General features: G+C 41.2%; 1 protein-coding gene across 1 annotated transcript in view; it reads right to left on the bottom strand.

Moving 5' to 3' along the window:
• Positions 1 to 17,583, bottom strand: part of LOC134356390 (polycystin-1-like protein 2) — a 28,774-nt gene that overhangs the window by 8,788 nt on the left and 2,403 nt on the right. Inside the window, exons 2-3 of the mRNA XM_063067325.1 lie at positions 13,023 to 13,145; positions 2,631 to 2,885 (exon numbers count right to left, since the gene is read on the bottom strand). Coding sequence (XP_062923395.1) covers positions 2,631 to 2,885; positions 13,023 to 13,145 — 378 coding nt within the window. The remainder of the gene's footprint in view (positions 1 to 2,630; positions 2,886 to 13,022; positions 13,146 to 17,583) is intronic.

The raw sequence follows: 17,583 nt of genomic DNA, 5'->3' as shown, positions 1-17,583 counted from the left end.
CTCACTGGCACAGGACTGTGTCAGGTGACTAACCACCTGCTGAGTCATAACAACAGTGCAGCAAGTTCCAGAGAGGCTCACGAATAACTCACAAATGATGCTTGAGCTCCGCATTTCTTGGGTATATAGCAGCGTACATTAATTGATAAACTTTATTTGAGATTAAACATCCAATGAGCACACACAGATGACATCAAAAGTTAACTGAAGAGAACAGGCATTAAAGTAACATACACCATAATACACATCACATGGATTCTTTCCACAGAAAAAGGTATAAAGTACCGAAGTATCAAATGTTAATAAAAGAACATCAATGTTCCCATGTCAATGGTTTGGGAGTTATTTCCACACATTAAATTTGTTAAACTCAGAGCAACCATTGTATCATTACCTGTAATCTCATGTGATTCTGATGAGTTAGGACTAAGTACAAACAGCACATAGACCTACACAGCAATAAAATTAATAATGGTGAAGGAATATTGCTGTGATTATTCACTGGTGATAAAGTAAATTTCTGAACTTCAGAACAGTTAATATAGCAATCATTTGCAGAAAGACTAGGCGGTTCCAGATAATAAAAGACAACTCACTTAATGTATGAGGGAAAATATTGAATCTTGAATTGATGTTGCTAAGTGATCAGATTTCCCAAAATGCAGTCTAGCCATGGAATGGTGGTCATACCCAACTGCAGTGTAACAGTGGTCAAGTATGTTGGGACCCCTGATCCTGCAGGTGATATGTTAATGATAACTGGGCAGAGATATCTTCAAATGAGCCTGATCTAGCCTGTCTGTGTCATAGTTCCATGCTGGACACAGATTACTCTAGGAAGCCAGAGGAAGGGGAGGAGAGTATTTCTTTCTTTCATTTATGCCCCATTCATAAATGTGCCCAGATGTTGAAGGTTACAGTTGACACGTGAATAACAGAAGAACTGACTCAGTTTATGCCATACATACAGAACGCTGGAAGAACTCAGCAAGTCTGCAGCAGCTACGGAGTGGAGTAAACTATCAACATTTTGAGCTGAGCGCCTTCTTCAGAACTGTAAAGGAGGGGGCCTGAAGCCAGAATAAAAAGGTGGGAGGGGGTGGGAAAGAAGTACAGGCTCTTTTCCTTCCACAGATGAGGGGGAAGCTGGGGGGTGGGGATTGGTGGGTGGAGGTGGGTGATGGGAATGAACTAAGAAGCTGAGAGGAGATAGGTGGGAAAGGTAAAGGGTCAAAGAAGAAGAAACCTGATAGGAGAGGACAGTGGACCTTGGGAGAAAGGGAAGGAGGAAGGGAACCAGTTTCGGGTGGGGAGGGGGATGGCAGGTGATGAGAAGGCATGAGGGAATAGTCAGTATGGGGAATGGAAAAAGAGGAGTGAGGAGTGAGTACCGAAAGTTAATGTTCATGGCATCAGGTTGGAGGCTACCCAGATGGATTATGTGGTGCTGCCTCCTTTAATCTGAGTTCAGCCAGTATAAACAGTGAGGAAAACTAATGCCAAGCACAGAATCGCCCACTAATTTTAAAATAGTGCAGGCATCAGAGGAAAAGCTATCTGAGCATTTAGTAAACGTTGACATGTTATCATAGAGCAACACAGATGATTATTATATAATGAGCACACATAATTAATAATCAGCTTGGAAGGGATAACAATTTGTGTGAACAAACTACAAATCAAGCGTCACAGTGTCACGATGCAGCCAGTAAGCAAGCTGACTCACAACATAACCTTTCCACAGCACAAGCCCCATTTCTCAAGCATTTTACTTTGCAAAAAAATTTCAGAAGAATCTGCTTGGATAAAAAACTGTGAAAGATTTCAGTTCTGCTTCCTATTCCCACACTGACTTGACCATCCATGGCCTCCTCTACTGCCACAATTAAACCAAACACGGGTTGGAGAAGCAATACCTCATATAATTTAAATAGCTCAGCACCACCCTTGCAAATTGATCTCAGGTCTCCTTAAAACTGTCATCCAATCTGCTTTTGGTTTCTCCAAGGCAAAAATAGACATTGTCAGCATTACAATAAATTGGAAGAAGGGCAAGTGAACTGCTGTTTCACTTGGAAGGACTGTTTGAATTCTAGGATAGTGGAAAAGGAGGGGGTTTAAGGGCTCCTGGGATATTGGTAATTGTTCTATCCTCTGAATTAAAGATCAATAGAAGGGAAGCATCACATATGGATTGTATGAAATTGAGAGTTGTGTAGAAATTGGCAGCAAATTTTGAGATGTATATGAGTGAGAAAGCAACATTAATACAGTTGTTAATGCACGAGGAAAACAGTTGAAGGAGGGGTGTCTGAATAAGATTAAAACATTGCCCCACATATCCAACCAAGAGATAAGCAGACTGTAGGTGTGTGTGCTTTTCCATTGCTAACCCTCTGACTGAAGACTATATTGTTGACTTGACCACAAATTAAACATTCACAGATAGAATTAACTCTTGCTTTCAATTATTCTTGTGTATTCACTAAACACCTCAATTTTGTCACAGTTATGTTCTATGCAGGATAACTCATTCACAGGTTTAATTTAGTGAGGAAAGTAAGAAGAGAAAGAGTGATTACCCCATTCCTACCCTTTCTTTCCCCATTTTTGTTCTCACAAATTCTCACCTTCTGAAGTCATTTCATCCTGAGTTAAGTTCTGTTTCCATGGAGCTAGCCCAATCCACCAGTCCTTTTCCACTTCCAGATGGTCGTGTAGGAACTGTTGAGTTTCCTCATCCAAGATGAAGGCGAGGTGTCCTCCGCCCCGTTCACACCATTTCTGTGCACCCAGAAAATTGCGTGACAGCCGAGTAATCTCATAGCAGCTTTGCTGGAAGGCCAGCTGTTGATCTAAGCAAGAAATGGCTTCAACTCGAAGATCTGTAAAGACAACGACTAAAAAAAGGAGATATCTCATCCTTGACTAACTGAGAGTCCTAGTGTTGTAAAATAGTTTTCAAGGGAGCAGAGCTGCTCGTGTACTAACTCTAAACTGACACCAAGCTGCATCCAGCTGTTGTACAAACCTGAATGACAAGTAGATCGACAGCAATTGATAAAAATGTGTTGGTAAATTATAGCCTTGGGGAACTACAAGGTTTTAATACCCCTATTAACAAAAAGCATCTAAACTATTGCATAAATCACCTGGCAATCAAGGAAAGGTTAAACCTTGCCTCCATGCCCAATGTATTTTAAAGCTAACAAAAACTGATGTCATTCTTTCATTATTTGGACATGTGCATGGTTGAGATAATGGGCTTTTATTGAATAGACAAACCTATCACTGACATCCTGTTTGCATGAGAACAGGAAGCATTCATGTTGAAAGCACAGCCAAAGAATCAGATACAATCACATTGTAAGTGAAGCTATTATTCTACCACTTTGTTCAACTGTTTCGGAAAAAAGGACCATTCACTCTTATTTTCTATCTATTTCACATTACGTAGCTCTCCCTAGTACAATAGTTCTTCCATTGTTTGCCTTTGTAGACAACATCCAGCCTAATCGTTCTGGGCCTTGGAGCCACACTGCCAGCAATCCCTGAGTTAACCCTAGACTAATTATGAGACAATTAACCTACCAAAAGTTATGTCTTTGGACTGTGGGAGGAAACCGGAGCACCCGGAGGAAACCCATGTGGTCACGGGGTGAACATACAAGCTCCTTACAGGCAGTGACGGGAATTGAATCCAGGTCGCTGGAACTGTAAGGCATTGTGCTAACCACTACACTATTTATTGCTTATTTATTTATATTTTTGTCTTTTTTTGCTTTTTGCATTTGCACAGTTTGTTGTCTTCTGCATCCTGGTTGAAAACTCTAGTTTGGCAGTCGTTCTTTGATTCCGTCATAGTTACTATTCTATAGATTTGTTCAGCATGCCCACAAGCAAATGAATTTCTAGGTTACATAAGGTGACTTTGAACTTTAAATCCGACCCAGTTTGTATTCCTATATTCACAATATGTGAGACTGGAAAATATTTGAAGCTGAGCTCATTCAGAAGCATTAACATTTTTTAATCTGTTCAACCACAATCAATAAATCAGGAAGTCTGATCAAGATATTTTTCCTCAAAGATATGACTGTCAGACATGTTGGTTCTACATAAGCACCAAAGAACATATTAGTGTTTTACCAATACAACTTTTGTTAAAATCAGGAGCTAATTTGTCATTCTATATAAAATTAACTCAGTTAATTCCATTCCATCACAAGTTGCATTTTTCATGTTTAATTTACTAGTGGAAATGACTGAAATCCACAGAACTCAGTCTGAACATGTTAGTTCTAATCTACTGTTTCTCATAATAAGCACTAGCAGACTGTAGTCTGAGGATTCCTAGCATTGAAAAGGGCTTATCCATGCTTTTCCCCAACACCTGGACTCCATCTCATAGATGGTTTGGTTGCAGTCCTGCTCCTTGCAGGGAGATTTGAAGTTCAGAAGGCCTTTATACCAGTCATGGGACTTCTTCTGAGGTCTACTGAAACATGTAAGTTCTCCCTCTGGTCTGTGCTTTCCTTTGGATAAATCACTTTGCCTGCTGCAGCCTCATGAAAAAATGATCTCTTCAATCCACAACACTGCACCTTCAGTGATGCAGTCCTCCCTCAATACTGTTTGGAATTTTGGCCTAGATATGGAGGAAATGATTGTTATTTCCATCAAGCTTAACATAGATCCCTGCAGAGGAGCCAACTTTCAGTGGATGGTGCCTCAAACAGGAAGTGACATCTTCCACTGAGCTGTGTTTTATCCTTGCACTGTGCTAATAGACTTTCCAAAGATCCAGCAGCATGGAACAGAACATAATCCCATTTTCCAGTAAGAAGGTGGCGCATTCTCAAGCAGTGGCCTCTTGGGGGCCAACCAAAAGTGCTTTATTCTTTGTTAATTGTGTTCTTCACAATCACACGATAGTTCTACTCTAAGAACTTAGAGTAGTGCAGGGCTACTCCATCAGTGAACTGCTCGTTGAACAGAGTAGCTGGATTGGTGTCGATGGTGGAGCTGGCTGAAGTGTCAAGGGGGCCAGCCAGAAGGATGGGGAAGATGCCGACGGGCTGTTGGGGAAGGAAATTCAAGAACCACAAAGCAAGATCTCCTTGAATCCCATGCCTCCTTACTTTTTGAAGGAGCCTGGCATGGGGAACCTTATCAAATACCTTACTGAAATCCATATACACTACATCCACTGTTCTACCTTCAGATTCACTGGTCTATAATTTCTTGGGTTATCTCTACTCCCTTTCTTGAGCAAGGGAATAACATTTGTAACCCTCCAATCCTCTGGTACTTCTCCCGTGATGATGCAAAGGTCATTGCAAGAGGCTCAGCAATCTCCTCCCTCACTTCCCACAGTAACCTGGGGTTTATCTCATCCAGTCGCAGTGACTTATCTAGCTTAATGCTTTTCCAAAGCTCCAGAGCATTTTCTTTCTTAATGTCTATATGCTCAAGCATTTAAGTCTGCTGTAAGTCATCTCCACAATTGCCAAGGTCTTTTTCCCTAGTGAACACTGAAGCAAAGTATTCATTAAGTACCTCCACTACCTCCTCCGACTCCATGCATACATTTCCACTATCGCACCTGATTGGTCCTAGTCCCACACGGTTTATCCTCTTGCTCTTCACATACTTGTAGAATGCCTTGGGGTTTTCCTTAATCCTGCTCACCAAGGCCTTCTCATGGCCCCTTCTGGCTCTCCTAATTTTATTCCTAAACTCCTTCCTGGTAACCTTGTAATTTTCTAGAGCTCTAACAGTGTGATTGAATAAGTAAACTTGATTTGATTTGATTTGATTTTCATGAAATGAACAGGAATAAAAAAAAGTCTGCTAGAACAGTAATTAAACAATTTTAAAATGAAATTTGGTAAGTTTAAATTGGCTTTGTTGGTTAATTCTTGATTAGTTTTGAACTTTTTGAATGACCTAGTTCTGCTGCTATGTCTTATAGTCTTAATTTCAATGACAGTTTTGTTCCAAACTACTTAAGAAATGAATAACTAAGTAAGCTTCAATGTGCTTAGTTGTTTAATTCTTGAGTAGTTCGGAATGTTTCTTAGTGTCAAACATGTTCTTAAGGATTTAATTTCCAAGCAGACTCAATGGACCAAATGGCCTAATTTTACTCCTATGTCTTATGGTCATAACTTCCATGACAGCTTTGACTAAGTCTGGGAGCGAGCTTCAGTGGCTGTCAAAACTATTCTATGAACACAGCTGATCACTCATGTTGAGAGAGACCCTTGGTTGCATTGGTGTAAGAAAGAGCGTGCTTTTCGAACAGATGCAGCAGGACTCTCTAAGGACATGGGGCTGGCGATTGCAAAGTCTGCAGAAGATCTGCTTCTGAGTGTTCAAATCAATCTCTTTGTTCTCTAACTTGTGGTTTTGAGTTGGGATGCTTCCAAGACCAGCTGGAAACTCTGTGGCTGATTTTTGCGATTGAGACATTAATTATGCATTGGACTTTAGGGGCTAAATGTCATATTTGAAAATTCAAGTGAAATTCAAAATTTTATGTTATCATAGGATTACCATCGGGAGAATTTAACCTAGGCACCATTTTAGTGAGAATACCTTTACACTTTCTGACCAACTGATGTCTTAATTCTCTTCAATTATACTTCAAGAAAAGTAATGAATTACCTTCAAAGTGCTTTGGGATAGCTTATCAATTCAAATCCAGTTTGGTTTAATTACATGAAAGTTTTCTCAATGACACCAGGACATCTTCAAGTCCAAAGATCATGTCCATGTCTAAAGAATGGATAAAAAAAATAAATTCCCTATCTTAATGAATCAGGATCTCACAAGACCAGGTTCGAAAAGAAGAATGCTTTCCAAAAATAGAGCAATATTTTGAAAACTGCATGCCACAGGATTCTTAAAACTAGATAATTTTTGAAGAAGGAAATTATTTTATCCAAAAGCTGTTTCTTTTAGCCACTGTTACTGTGTTTGCATTGCATTTCTCTACTGTTCTTTGGTGTCATATGTAGACATTTCAAGACTAGTCTTCAGAATTGGAGTCAGAATTAGGTGTAATATCATTGACATATGTCATTAAATTTGATGTTTTGGGGCAGCTGAACACTAAGAAAAAACTGTAGTTTACAATAAGATATAAATATAAAAAATTAAATAAGCAGTGCCAAAAGAAAGCAAAAATAGCAAGGTAGTATTCAAAAATAGAGCAAAAATTGTGAGGTAGTATTCATGAGTTGGTTTGTTGTCTGTTCAGACATTTCCTTCTCAAATGTTTCTGTTATGCTCTTTCTGGATTCTAAATTGTGTTTATCCTCTGTAAATAATCATATATTTTTAAGTGGGAAATTGTTAGGATTAGAACTTTCATGCAGTGGGAGGAGGCAAGAGGATGGCAAGGGGCAACAGTGGGATGTGAACAACTGCCTTGTGCATGACTGAATTAGGCATGCTGAACTTTTTGCCTCTGGAAAATTTAACTGTTTTCAGAAAACAAAGCAAGCTTTCATTCTTTGTTAAATTGTAATTAAGTTGAAGTTTGAATAGATTTGCTTTCCCTATCAGCAGAAAATGGGCCTCATTGCTGCTGATTTACTGTGTAGGCTACAGTTTTGTATGTGTCTGTTGAAACCAGATAAACGATTCAGCTCTCAGTGTAGCTGGTAGGTACACAAATTACCCTATTGTTAGGTGAGTACTATGATCAAAATGTTTGAATAATTGCCCTGTTTGCCTTCTGAGTTTATATCCAAATTCCGAAAACTGAATATTACCGTCAGAGATTGTGCGACCATTGCAAAATATAAGAAGGACTAATCTTAGTCCCATGGTTTGTCATGTGAACATTTTGAATCTGCTTTTCCTAATGCAAATTAATGAAACATATGTCATTAGGGCACATTCTTTCTGAAAAAAATTGTACAAATTATTTTCTGCTATTTTTTCCTTATTGTTGAATCGAGCCAAGTATGAACTACCTGAAACAGCTTTTTAGAAATAAAAGGACGTTTTGACTTGCTAATTACTTATCCTTCTGAACTTGGAATGAGAAGCCAACACTCATCGCAATCTAATGTTAGAACCACATGGATTTATAATATTCTGTAACATTAAGCATGAATGATCCAGAATTACCGCCCCTGGGATAACTTGAAGCTACATCATACACAGGAAACCTATGTTGTGACATTATGTATTGATTTACCTTGAGTATAATCAGGAACAAATCGAACAAGATCAAAAGAAAATCTGTTTAGTTTAGTTTCCCATTTTGTGAATCAAGTTAAAATGGTGCTTTATTTCTAAACAGGGAAACTCTGCGATTGTTCATCCTTGACTCAAATCAAAGCCTGGCTTGGCCGAAAGTAATGGTTGAACCAAACAAGCAAAGAGTGGATGGCAAATTCCAGCAGTTTTAGTGCCTTATTTTGAGATTAAATTAAAAACCTTTAAAAAAATGAAATGTTCCCATTTCCCTCTCCCAGGTTTCAGGGGTAGAGGGTATAAGGGAAGTCCTGCAAGCGTTAATTCAGAGTATTAATCCCTCTAATTAGATTGTCCAACCTACCACACTTCTGATACAAATTGTATGGGTGGTATAGTGTGTACAGTTGGGAGAGCCTCTGCCCCACAATCTGAGAAAGCCGGGTTCAATCCTGACCTCAGATCTCATCTGTATGGGGTTTACATGTTCAGAAGCCACTGAAGCTGTCATGTGCAGCACCTTGTTAAAGACCTTCTGAAAATCCAAATAAGCAGCATCTACTGACTCCCCTTTGTCTATCCTGCCTATTACTTCCTCAAAGAATTCCAAAGAATTGGTCAGGTAAGATTTCCCCTTCAGGAAACTATGCCTATTTTATCATGTGTTTCCAAGTACCCCAAATTTCATCCTTTATAATGGACTGCAATAAAAGTTTACAAATCACTGAAGTCAAGTCTATACTTTACTGTTTTCTGTCTCCCTCCATTCTTAAAGAGTAGAGTAGCACTTGCAATGTTCCAGTCCTCAGGAACCATTCCTTACTCTACTGATTCTTGAAGGATCACTACTAATGCTTTTACAATCTCTTCAGCTACCTCCTTCCAGAATCCTGGAGTGTAGTCATGGGTCTTGGTGACTTACCTATCTTCAGATCTTCCAGCTTCCTAAGCACCTTCTACTAATTAATAACTATTTCACTGACTTCTGACTTTCTCGTTTCTGGCACGTTGTTGGTGTCCTCCACAGTGAAGACTGATGCAAAATCTTTATTCACTTCATCTATCATTTCTTTGCTCCCCATTACTGCCCCTCAGTGTTACTTACCTACGGTCTGATATCCACACTCGCCTGTCTTTTATTCTTTATACACCTGGGAAAAAAACTTTTGGTATCCTCTTTTTATTTTTATCTTATTGGCTACTTTACATTCATATTCCGTCTTTTCACCTCTTGTTGCATTTTTAGTTATTGGTTTTTAAGAAGCTTCCTAATCCTCCAGCTTCCTGCTAACTTTTGCAATATTGCCTTTTGCTTTTATGCTGTCTTTGCCTTCCCTTGTCAGCCAAGGTTGCCTCATCCTCCCTTTAGAATGTGGCTTGCCTTGGCCTCTAGAGGCGCAGATCATTTTGTATGAACAACACTTCCTTTATGTAAGCTGTTTTTATACAGTTTCATGCATGGGTTAATTTTAATTCAATCTGAAGCACAGGGGGAAAAAACATTTGTCTCTATCCTCCCCTTATTTGCCATTGAAACAGAAATATCTTTTCACAAGTAAGAGATCTCATTAAAAATCCGGAAGAAAGCTTCTGTCTCGGGTGAGGTGATCTTTGAGAATTTGTTTAATTTACTGCATAGTTGCATAGATACGCACTGCGACGGCAGCAGGGTGAAAATATAACTCATCTTCAAAGACACGGCCCCTGGACTGGACAAGTGGCTGAATGCTGGAGATGATAATGCCGGCTTCTGACCCGAGCAAAGTTGATCGCCTAGACCTGGAAGTTTGTGGTTAATTGATTGCATCTTCGCAATGCTTGAATGAAACCTCAATTAACATAGCTGCTGCACAAACTCACGGCAGTGCTGAAACAGAAAGAATGAGAGCAGTATTTTCTGCAAATAGAGAAAGCCCGTATAGATATGGAGAGGGCACGCGTAGAAGCTACATAAAGTGTGCTCAAGGAGGATCATGAAGCTGAGCTGCATTGGCAGAGGGAAAGGTTCATGAAGCAGCAGGTGATTTAGACAGTGGTGAGTCTATAACTGGAATCAGTCGTGTTTTGCCATCGCAACAGCTAACGCATCTTACCAAAAAATGTATCCAAATACATATTGTCTATAAAAGAAAGACAGTGCTCCAGCTTAACAAGGCGAGGCTGTCCACACCATGCAGCCAACATGCCTTTCACATGGTCCAGGTATTGACAGCAAAGGTCTACAGCAGTGAAGACCCACACCACCCTCTTCTGCAGTTCCATCACAGCAACGGCCTCTGTCGAGAGTCGCTACTCATGTCCATCTGCACAGACATGGACAATTTGAACTTCCATCCACACACACTTGGCAATCTAGCCTCCACAACAACCTCCTTCAGGAGCTGCAGGTGCCTTGGATTTGGCTTGGTACCTGGCTCACTGAGACCTAATCACAGCAGGACTAATAGTGTTCGAAAACCACTCTGCCAGTTATCGGTCCCGGACATCAAGCTTTTGCAATATCCTGGAAGGACTAGGTTACAAACCTAGTGAACAGCCAAACCAGTAATTCCTAATGAGGCTGGTACTGCCCTCCCTCCCCCAGGGGGTGGTTACGTGTCCTAAGGGGGCATTAGGGGAAATAGAAGTTGTCAGCGGGTACTATATTCTGGGAGGGGGTGGGCTGTAAGCGGCACCCTAACTTGAGACATGAGATCTGACTGACTGTTAGTAGAGCGGGCCCTTCCAAAAAAAAGGAGGAGGCACTGGATTGCAGGAAGAACCACAGCTCTACAGGCTGTGTGCACTTGTCGCCACAACGCGTCTAGAACTCAGCAATCTCATCTGACTTTACCAGGCAAACAGACATTATTGGGAATGTAGAAATTAGCAACCAGGGTGCCCAACACTTCCCCCTCACTCGCGGCACAGAACTAGTTCATGCCTTTTAACAGTTGGTAAGGCAAGCGCACCCTCTCAACTTCCTCTACAGATCTACGGAAAGTAGATCGCACAACGATACTGCGCTGGCCAGAACCAAACGGTGAAATAGAGCCAATCAGTGAAACTGCTGACCTCGAGGGTTCCTCTTGAGGGGTTCAAGGAGACCCCAGTTTCATATGTGCAGTCAAGAACTATCTTCGGGGATTATGAGATTGGTCAATCGTGCTAATTGAACTAGTATAAATGTAGCTTGCTGAACACCAGCTTTGTCCCAACAGATGTTCAGATTCTAATCTGAATCCTTATCAATGTAATTTCCACTGTGGTGATCATCTTCAGCTTTGCCTCGCCATTCCTTTGCGAGCCGCTACTATTGTTTCAATGTTGCCTTCGTCAACATCCGATAGGTATTCACAGTTTGTGTTAACTTTTTTATTTTGATTTATCCCTGTTAATGAAGGATAAATATGTCTGGCGCGATCTCTATGAATCTAAAAGCGTTGAAGCCTTGAGTTTGAATCCTGCTGAGAAACAGAAGGTATGTCAATACAACGTTACATACCTGGAGAATGGTTTTATTCCATTCTCATCAGATCAGCGACAACCCATGTGTCTTAATAGTAATATTGTACAGTCTAATGAAACCATGAAACCATCAATTGCAGGAAAATTTCTGTAAAGAACACCCTGAAAAAGCTACTTATGGTATTACTCAGTTTCAGAAGATGAAAGAAGCATTTGAAAAGCACTGCACACTCGAGTCATTTGCCGAGAAAGCTAAAAATGACCTTGATAGTGGTTTTATTTGTTCTGTGGTTGAACTTTTGCTCAAAGTCAACAAGAGCTTGGGGAAACAAGATTGAACTTTTACATGAAGATGTGACAAACCTAGTTGATCTGTATGACAAAATGAACATTCTAAATATGAAACTGCATGGTGAGAATTTCAATAAAATCCAGGCAAAAAGTGCAGTGTCCACACTTATCGGAAAATTGAAAATATATAAGCAAGACATTGGGAGAAGAATGTTCTCACAGTTTCCCTGCGTAAGAATTATGGCACTCCTGTTCTCAGATGGTGATTTGTAAGAGAGTACTGCTTACACCTACAGTCACTGAAGAAGGATTTTCAGAATCAATTCAAGGATTTGAACGATTTGGAAATTCCAGACATTTCCAGGCAAGGTAGAAAAACAGGAAAAGAGCATGCAAGAAGAAATTATCGAAATTCTAAATGTTGAAGAAGCAAAAATGCTTTTCAGAAACGTTGGTTTTTGTGGTATGTGGTTATAATGTCATACAAAGTTTCCTGGAGAAGAGCCAAACTGCTCTTCATTGCATTTCCATCCTCCTACCATGTTGAAAGAGGCTTCAGTGTAATGAACACTGCACTGAACTCACAAGAAACAGAAACCGCTTGGACATTGTTCCTTATGGGGACTTAAGGCAGATTGGGAATAACATCTCCTTGCTGACAATCAACACTGGACGTGTGCCACACAAACGTGAAGTGACCCGAGTTTTATGCTCTCAGCTTCCGGTAACACATCATTCAAAGAGAGATCTACAGTAACAGCTTGGAGAACCAGAAATCCTACCACGATCAACAAAACTGAAGTGGAACACTCCATCACGATCCTCGATAGACAATGCCCTGTCTGTAAGAAACCTCAACTCTTAAGGAAATGCAGAGGACGCAGAGAAAGATCACTCACAGATTGAAGATGCTTTCGAAAGGAACACTCAGTATGCTTCAAATGTTGTGCTTCAAAAGCACATGAAGCAAAAGACTGTAAAGCTGCCAAGCACAGCTCTGGGTGCAATAGTGACAAGCACGTAGCAGCACTTCATTCAGGTAATGCCCTGGGCTACTACTGGTTCCAATATACCTGCAGCAGAGTACGGCGAGCAGCCATCAGATGCAGCTACTTTCTCGTGGACAGAGGCGTGCGGGAAAAGATTCCAACTCCTGCTCTCAAATACTTCTAGCCAACATCTACCCGAAAGGACATCTGGAGAAAAAAAATAAAGTGATATGTAATGACTAGTGCAATGTGTCACTGGCCAAATCAACATTCATTGACATAAAGAAGAGAAAATCTGTAGATGCTGGAAATCTGAGCAACACACACAAAATGCTGGAGGAACTCAGCAGGCCAGGCAGCATCTATGGATAAAAGTACAGTCGATGTTTCGGGCCGAAACCTTTTGCGGGGAAGGGAGATTTACAGAAAGGATACATGGCTGTAGTAGCGGGTCTGGGTAAGCACATGCTCAAAGAGTTGGAGGGCAGCAGGGATCACAGTGGGGGGAGTAGTTTCAAAGATTTCAATGGTACACTTAATGTCAGAGAAAGGTAGAGAATATAAATCCTGAAATGCTTTTTCTTTGCAACCACCCATGAAAACAGAGGAGTGCCCACAAAGAATGAACAACAGTTAAATGTTCGAACCCCAAAGTACCCCCCCCAGCTCCCCTCCCTCCCACGCATAAGCAGCAGCAAGCAACGATCTCCCCTTCCCCCCACCAGCAAAAAAAAGCATCAGCACCCACCACCAAGCACTCAAGCATGAGCAAGGCAACAGCAAAGTCACAGACTTGCAGTATGCCAAAGACTATATTGTTCACCTGGCACTCAACACACCACAGCTCTCTCTCTCTCTCTCCCTAATAAGTGAGAAAGAGGTATCTCCATTTCACAGCGAGAGGGGAGACATAATAAACAACTCACTGGTTTACAATGTTAAAAATCAGTTAACGTCACCTTTTCTGAGCTCTGTGCCCAAAGATCTTGGGTCTCTGGGCACACAGCCTTAGATCTTCCATCTCCCATGACACACCAGTCTTCTGCTCAGGCACCGACTTCCGATCCCCCCATCTCCAGAGCCACGAAAACTCAGTCCTCCGAAGGCGAGCAGAGCTCTTAGGCCGAGCCCTTGGGATGCCAAACAACGGCCAGTTGTGAAACCCCAAGAGCGGATCCCATTCCCACAAAGAACCATAGTCAGCGTGTAACTCCAGGTCAGGGTCTTCAAAAGAACCCTGAAAGGGAAAAATAGAGATATTAAAGATGGAAATAGAGCTGTTTCCAAAGATTCAAGCAAAGGAGTTGCTGTTAGGCGCCATTAACCCTCTTAAACTCCACTGAACTCTCCTGTTGAAGGGAAGATTTAAACTTCTTCAGGGTAGGCATCCTTGGAAGAGACTTCGCAGAGTAGTAATCCAATCACAAACAAGAGAAAATCTGCAGATGCTGTAAGTCCAAGCAACACACACAAAATGCTGGAGGAACTCAACAGGCCAAGTAGCATCTACAGAAAAAATACCTCAACGTTTTGGGCCAAAACTTTTTTCCATTCATTGACATACTTAGTATACAAAGTTCCATTTCGATGCTGGAAGAAGAGCCAATGGCTTTGTTGTGGAGTAAATAGGAGGGGAGGTCTGTTTATCCTTGCGAACCCACATTGAGGGCGACCATATTCCCAACAACAGGACAAAATCCCAACTCTTGAAGCTACAAGCAGATATTCACATTTTAAGGATATAGTTGGCAAGATTTCCCCTCATGACTCTTCCGCTGAGATTCTCCAGTTGCTTGGCAGAGACTCCATCTGTGCACAGAAGGTACATGAATGGGGCAATAGTCGGGACAGTTTTCACCTTATGACCAACAACTGGACCTGGGTTGGGTCATAATGGGTGAAGATTGCCTACTGTCAGCACATTTCAGACTAATGTCCTGGAGAACAAGCACCCAAGCCATTTCAGATCCTGTGAGAGTAGAATCTGTATGAAAGAGGAATTGTAGGTAGGCAAACAGAGTACCCTAACATACTTACCTCTGCTCAATCAGATTTAGGCAAGCTGATCTCTTGTCACTTGGAAGATGATTACAAGCTGGCACTTTCCATCGAAGATGAGATATTCTTTTGAACCGTGAACAAAGAGTTTAGCAACGAGAATTCAAGCAGTTTGGTAGCTCCCTTACCTTTCTGCTCTCCATGACACTTCTACCAAACAACAGAGAGCAGGCCCTTAGTCGACTTATGTCCCTTAGTCACACATTGAGGAGAATAACAGAAATGAAGGATCATTATGTGGAGTTCATGGAGAGACTCTTAAGGAACAATCAAGTTAAGAAATGCAATCATGATCAAGAATTTTGATCTTGGACAGGACTTTTCTCCTGTGCAGTGCAGTCTGGGCCTTGGATGGGGCCCTTTTATGGACACCTTTACTTTCGATGTTGCTAATACTGAAATACCCTTCATGCATGCAATAGTCTAATAACAACCGATTTGACCCTTTCAGACTTGCTGCTCTGGTCAGTATCCAGAGACACTTGGTGTTAAGAGGGTTGACCTTGGACACTTATGAATGGGATGACCCACTCTCCAAAGAGAAACGTGAGCAGAGGCAGCAGTGGCGTTCTTCCTTTGAGTATCTTAATGGCTTGAAAATTTCAAGAACATGCACAATTCCACCATCCAAAAAATAAGAGTTCTGCATCTTCTGTGATGCATCAACTAAAGCTGTTGCTGGTGTTGCATACCTGAAGGTTAAAGATGCCACTAGTCATAGTCATAGTCATACTTTATAAATCCCGGGGGAAATTGGTTTTCGTTACAGTTGTACCATAAATAATTAAATAATAATAAAACCATAAATAATTAAATAGTAATATGTAAATTATGCCAGGAAATAGTCCAGGACCAGCCTATTGGCTCAGGGTGTCTGACCCTCTAAGGGAGGAGTTGTAAAGTTTGATGGCCACAGGCAGGAATGACTTCCTATGACGCTCTGTGTTGCATCTCGGTGGAATGAGTCTCTCGCTGAATGTACTCCTCTGCCCACCCAATACATTATGTAGTGGATGGGAGACATTGTCCGAGATGGCATGCAACTTGGACAGCATCCTCTTTTCAGACACCACCGTCAGAGAGTCCAGTTCCATCCCCACAACATTACTGGCCTTACGAATGAGTTTGTTGATTCTGTTGGTGTCTGCTACCCTCAGCCTGCTGCCCCAGCACACAACAGCAAACATGATCGCACTGGGCACCACAGAATTGTGAAGTTGGATTTGTCCTGGGCCAGGCAAAACTTGCTCCCAAACCAGATCTCACCGTACCAAGGCTTAAACTTGGTGCTGCTGCTTTCCAGCAGTCGAGATGGCAGAAGTGCTACACACAGAGCTAGATGACATCAAGTTCTTTACTAAAAGTAGGGTTGTGCTCACTTACTTATTTAATGAAAGAAGGAGATTCTCTGTTTACATAATAGGATCCAACGTATCAGGCGATCAAACCAGAAGAGCCAATGGAATTATGTTCCTACCAATCTCATGCTGGCTGATGATGCCACAAGAGGACTCCAAGTTAATCAGCTCACCCAATCCTCATGGTTAACTGGCACAGCAGTTCCTGCTGACCCTCAGCAGGAAGGTTTTGACTTAGCCAAACCTGAGCCAGATGTAAAAATACTAATGTCACTCATCTATCTCCACTCCAACTTGACGGTAGATGCTTTCAGCATTTTTCAAGCTGTAAGTCACTTTCCTTAGCAATTGCCCGGCTCATTCCTTTACAGGAGTAGCCAAAGACAGCCATTGCAATGGTTGGTACATTTGTAAGCAACCCTTCAGCACAGAGTAACTGAATCAGGTAAAGACTGTTGTTCAGAGGCAGGTTTATGCAGAGGAAATACATTGGATCACAAAGCAACAATCTCTCCCAAAATAAAGTCCCCTTAATTAACTGCCCCCTTCTTGACTTTGAGGGGCCACTGTAGATTGGAGGGTGTGTTAAGAAGGCACAACTCTGTTCAGAATTAACTCATCCAATTATCATTCTGCGTAAGCATTATGTCACGCCTCTGCTCATTAGACATCACCAAGAGCAAGAGTGACATCAAGGTTAGTATTTTTGAAGTGGGAACAGTTAAAGACTGTGTAGTAAGATTGTTTTCTCCAGGGTTTTTAATGAGGTCCCTTATATAAGGAAAGATATTGCTGTTTCAAGGTCAAATAAAAAGAGGGTAAAGATAATGATTTTCAACCATGCACTTCAAATCAAATCAAAATTAACCTGCGCAGGAAATGATATTTCAAGAACACCTTACATATGGGAAGGGATGATCTGACAAAATGAACTGTTCCTCCAGATGCCAGAACACTCCCCATCTGGCATTCTTGGGACATCAAACTCAATTATTGAAACTGAAAGTCAAGCGATCATTTCACTCCGTCTTTGGCAAAAGAATGGTCTTAGAAAACAATCTTAAGTAAACTTAAGCTCCCTAATCAAATCTAGTTCACTGCACAACACCCAAACCAGCATTGCCTTTACCTTAAGGGGCTCAGCAGCAAGCTGCACTAAAAAGTCATCTAATAGAAATTCTACAAAGTGCTTCTCTTGGGATTCAGTGGCAACTTGATTTTCAAAGTCT

Source organism: Mobula hypostoma, chromosome 14 (assembly GCF_963921235.1).
Source record: "Mobula hypostoma chromosome 14, sMobHyp1.1, whole genome shotgun sequence".
NCBI classification, from domain to species: Eukaryota; Metazoa; Chordata; class Chondrichthyes; order Myliobatiformes; family Myliobatidae; genus Mobula; species Mobula hypostoma.
This window is presented reverse-complemented; position numbering and strand designations above follow the sequence as displayed.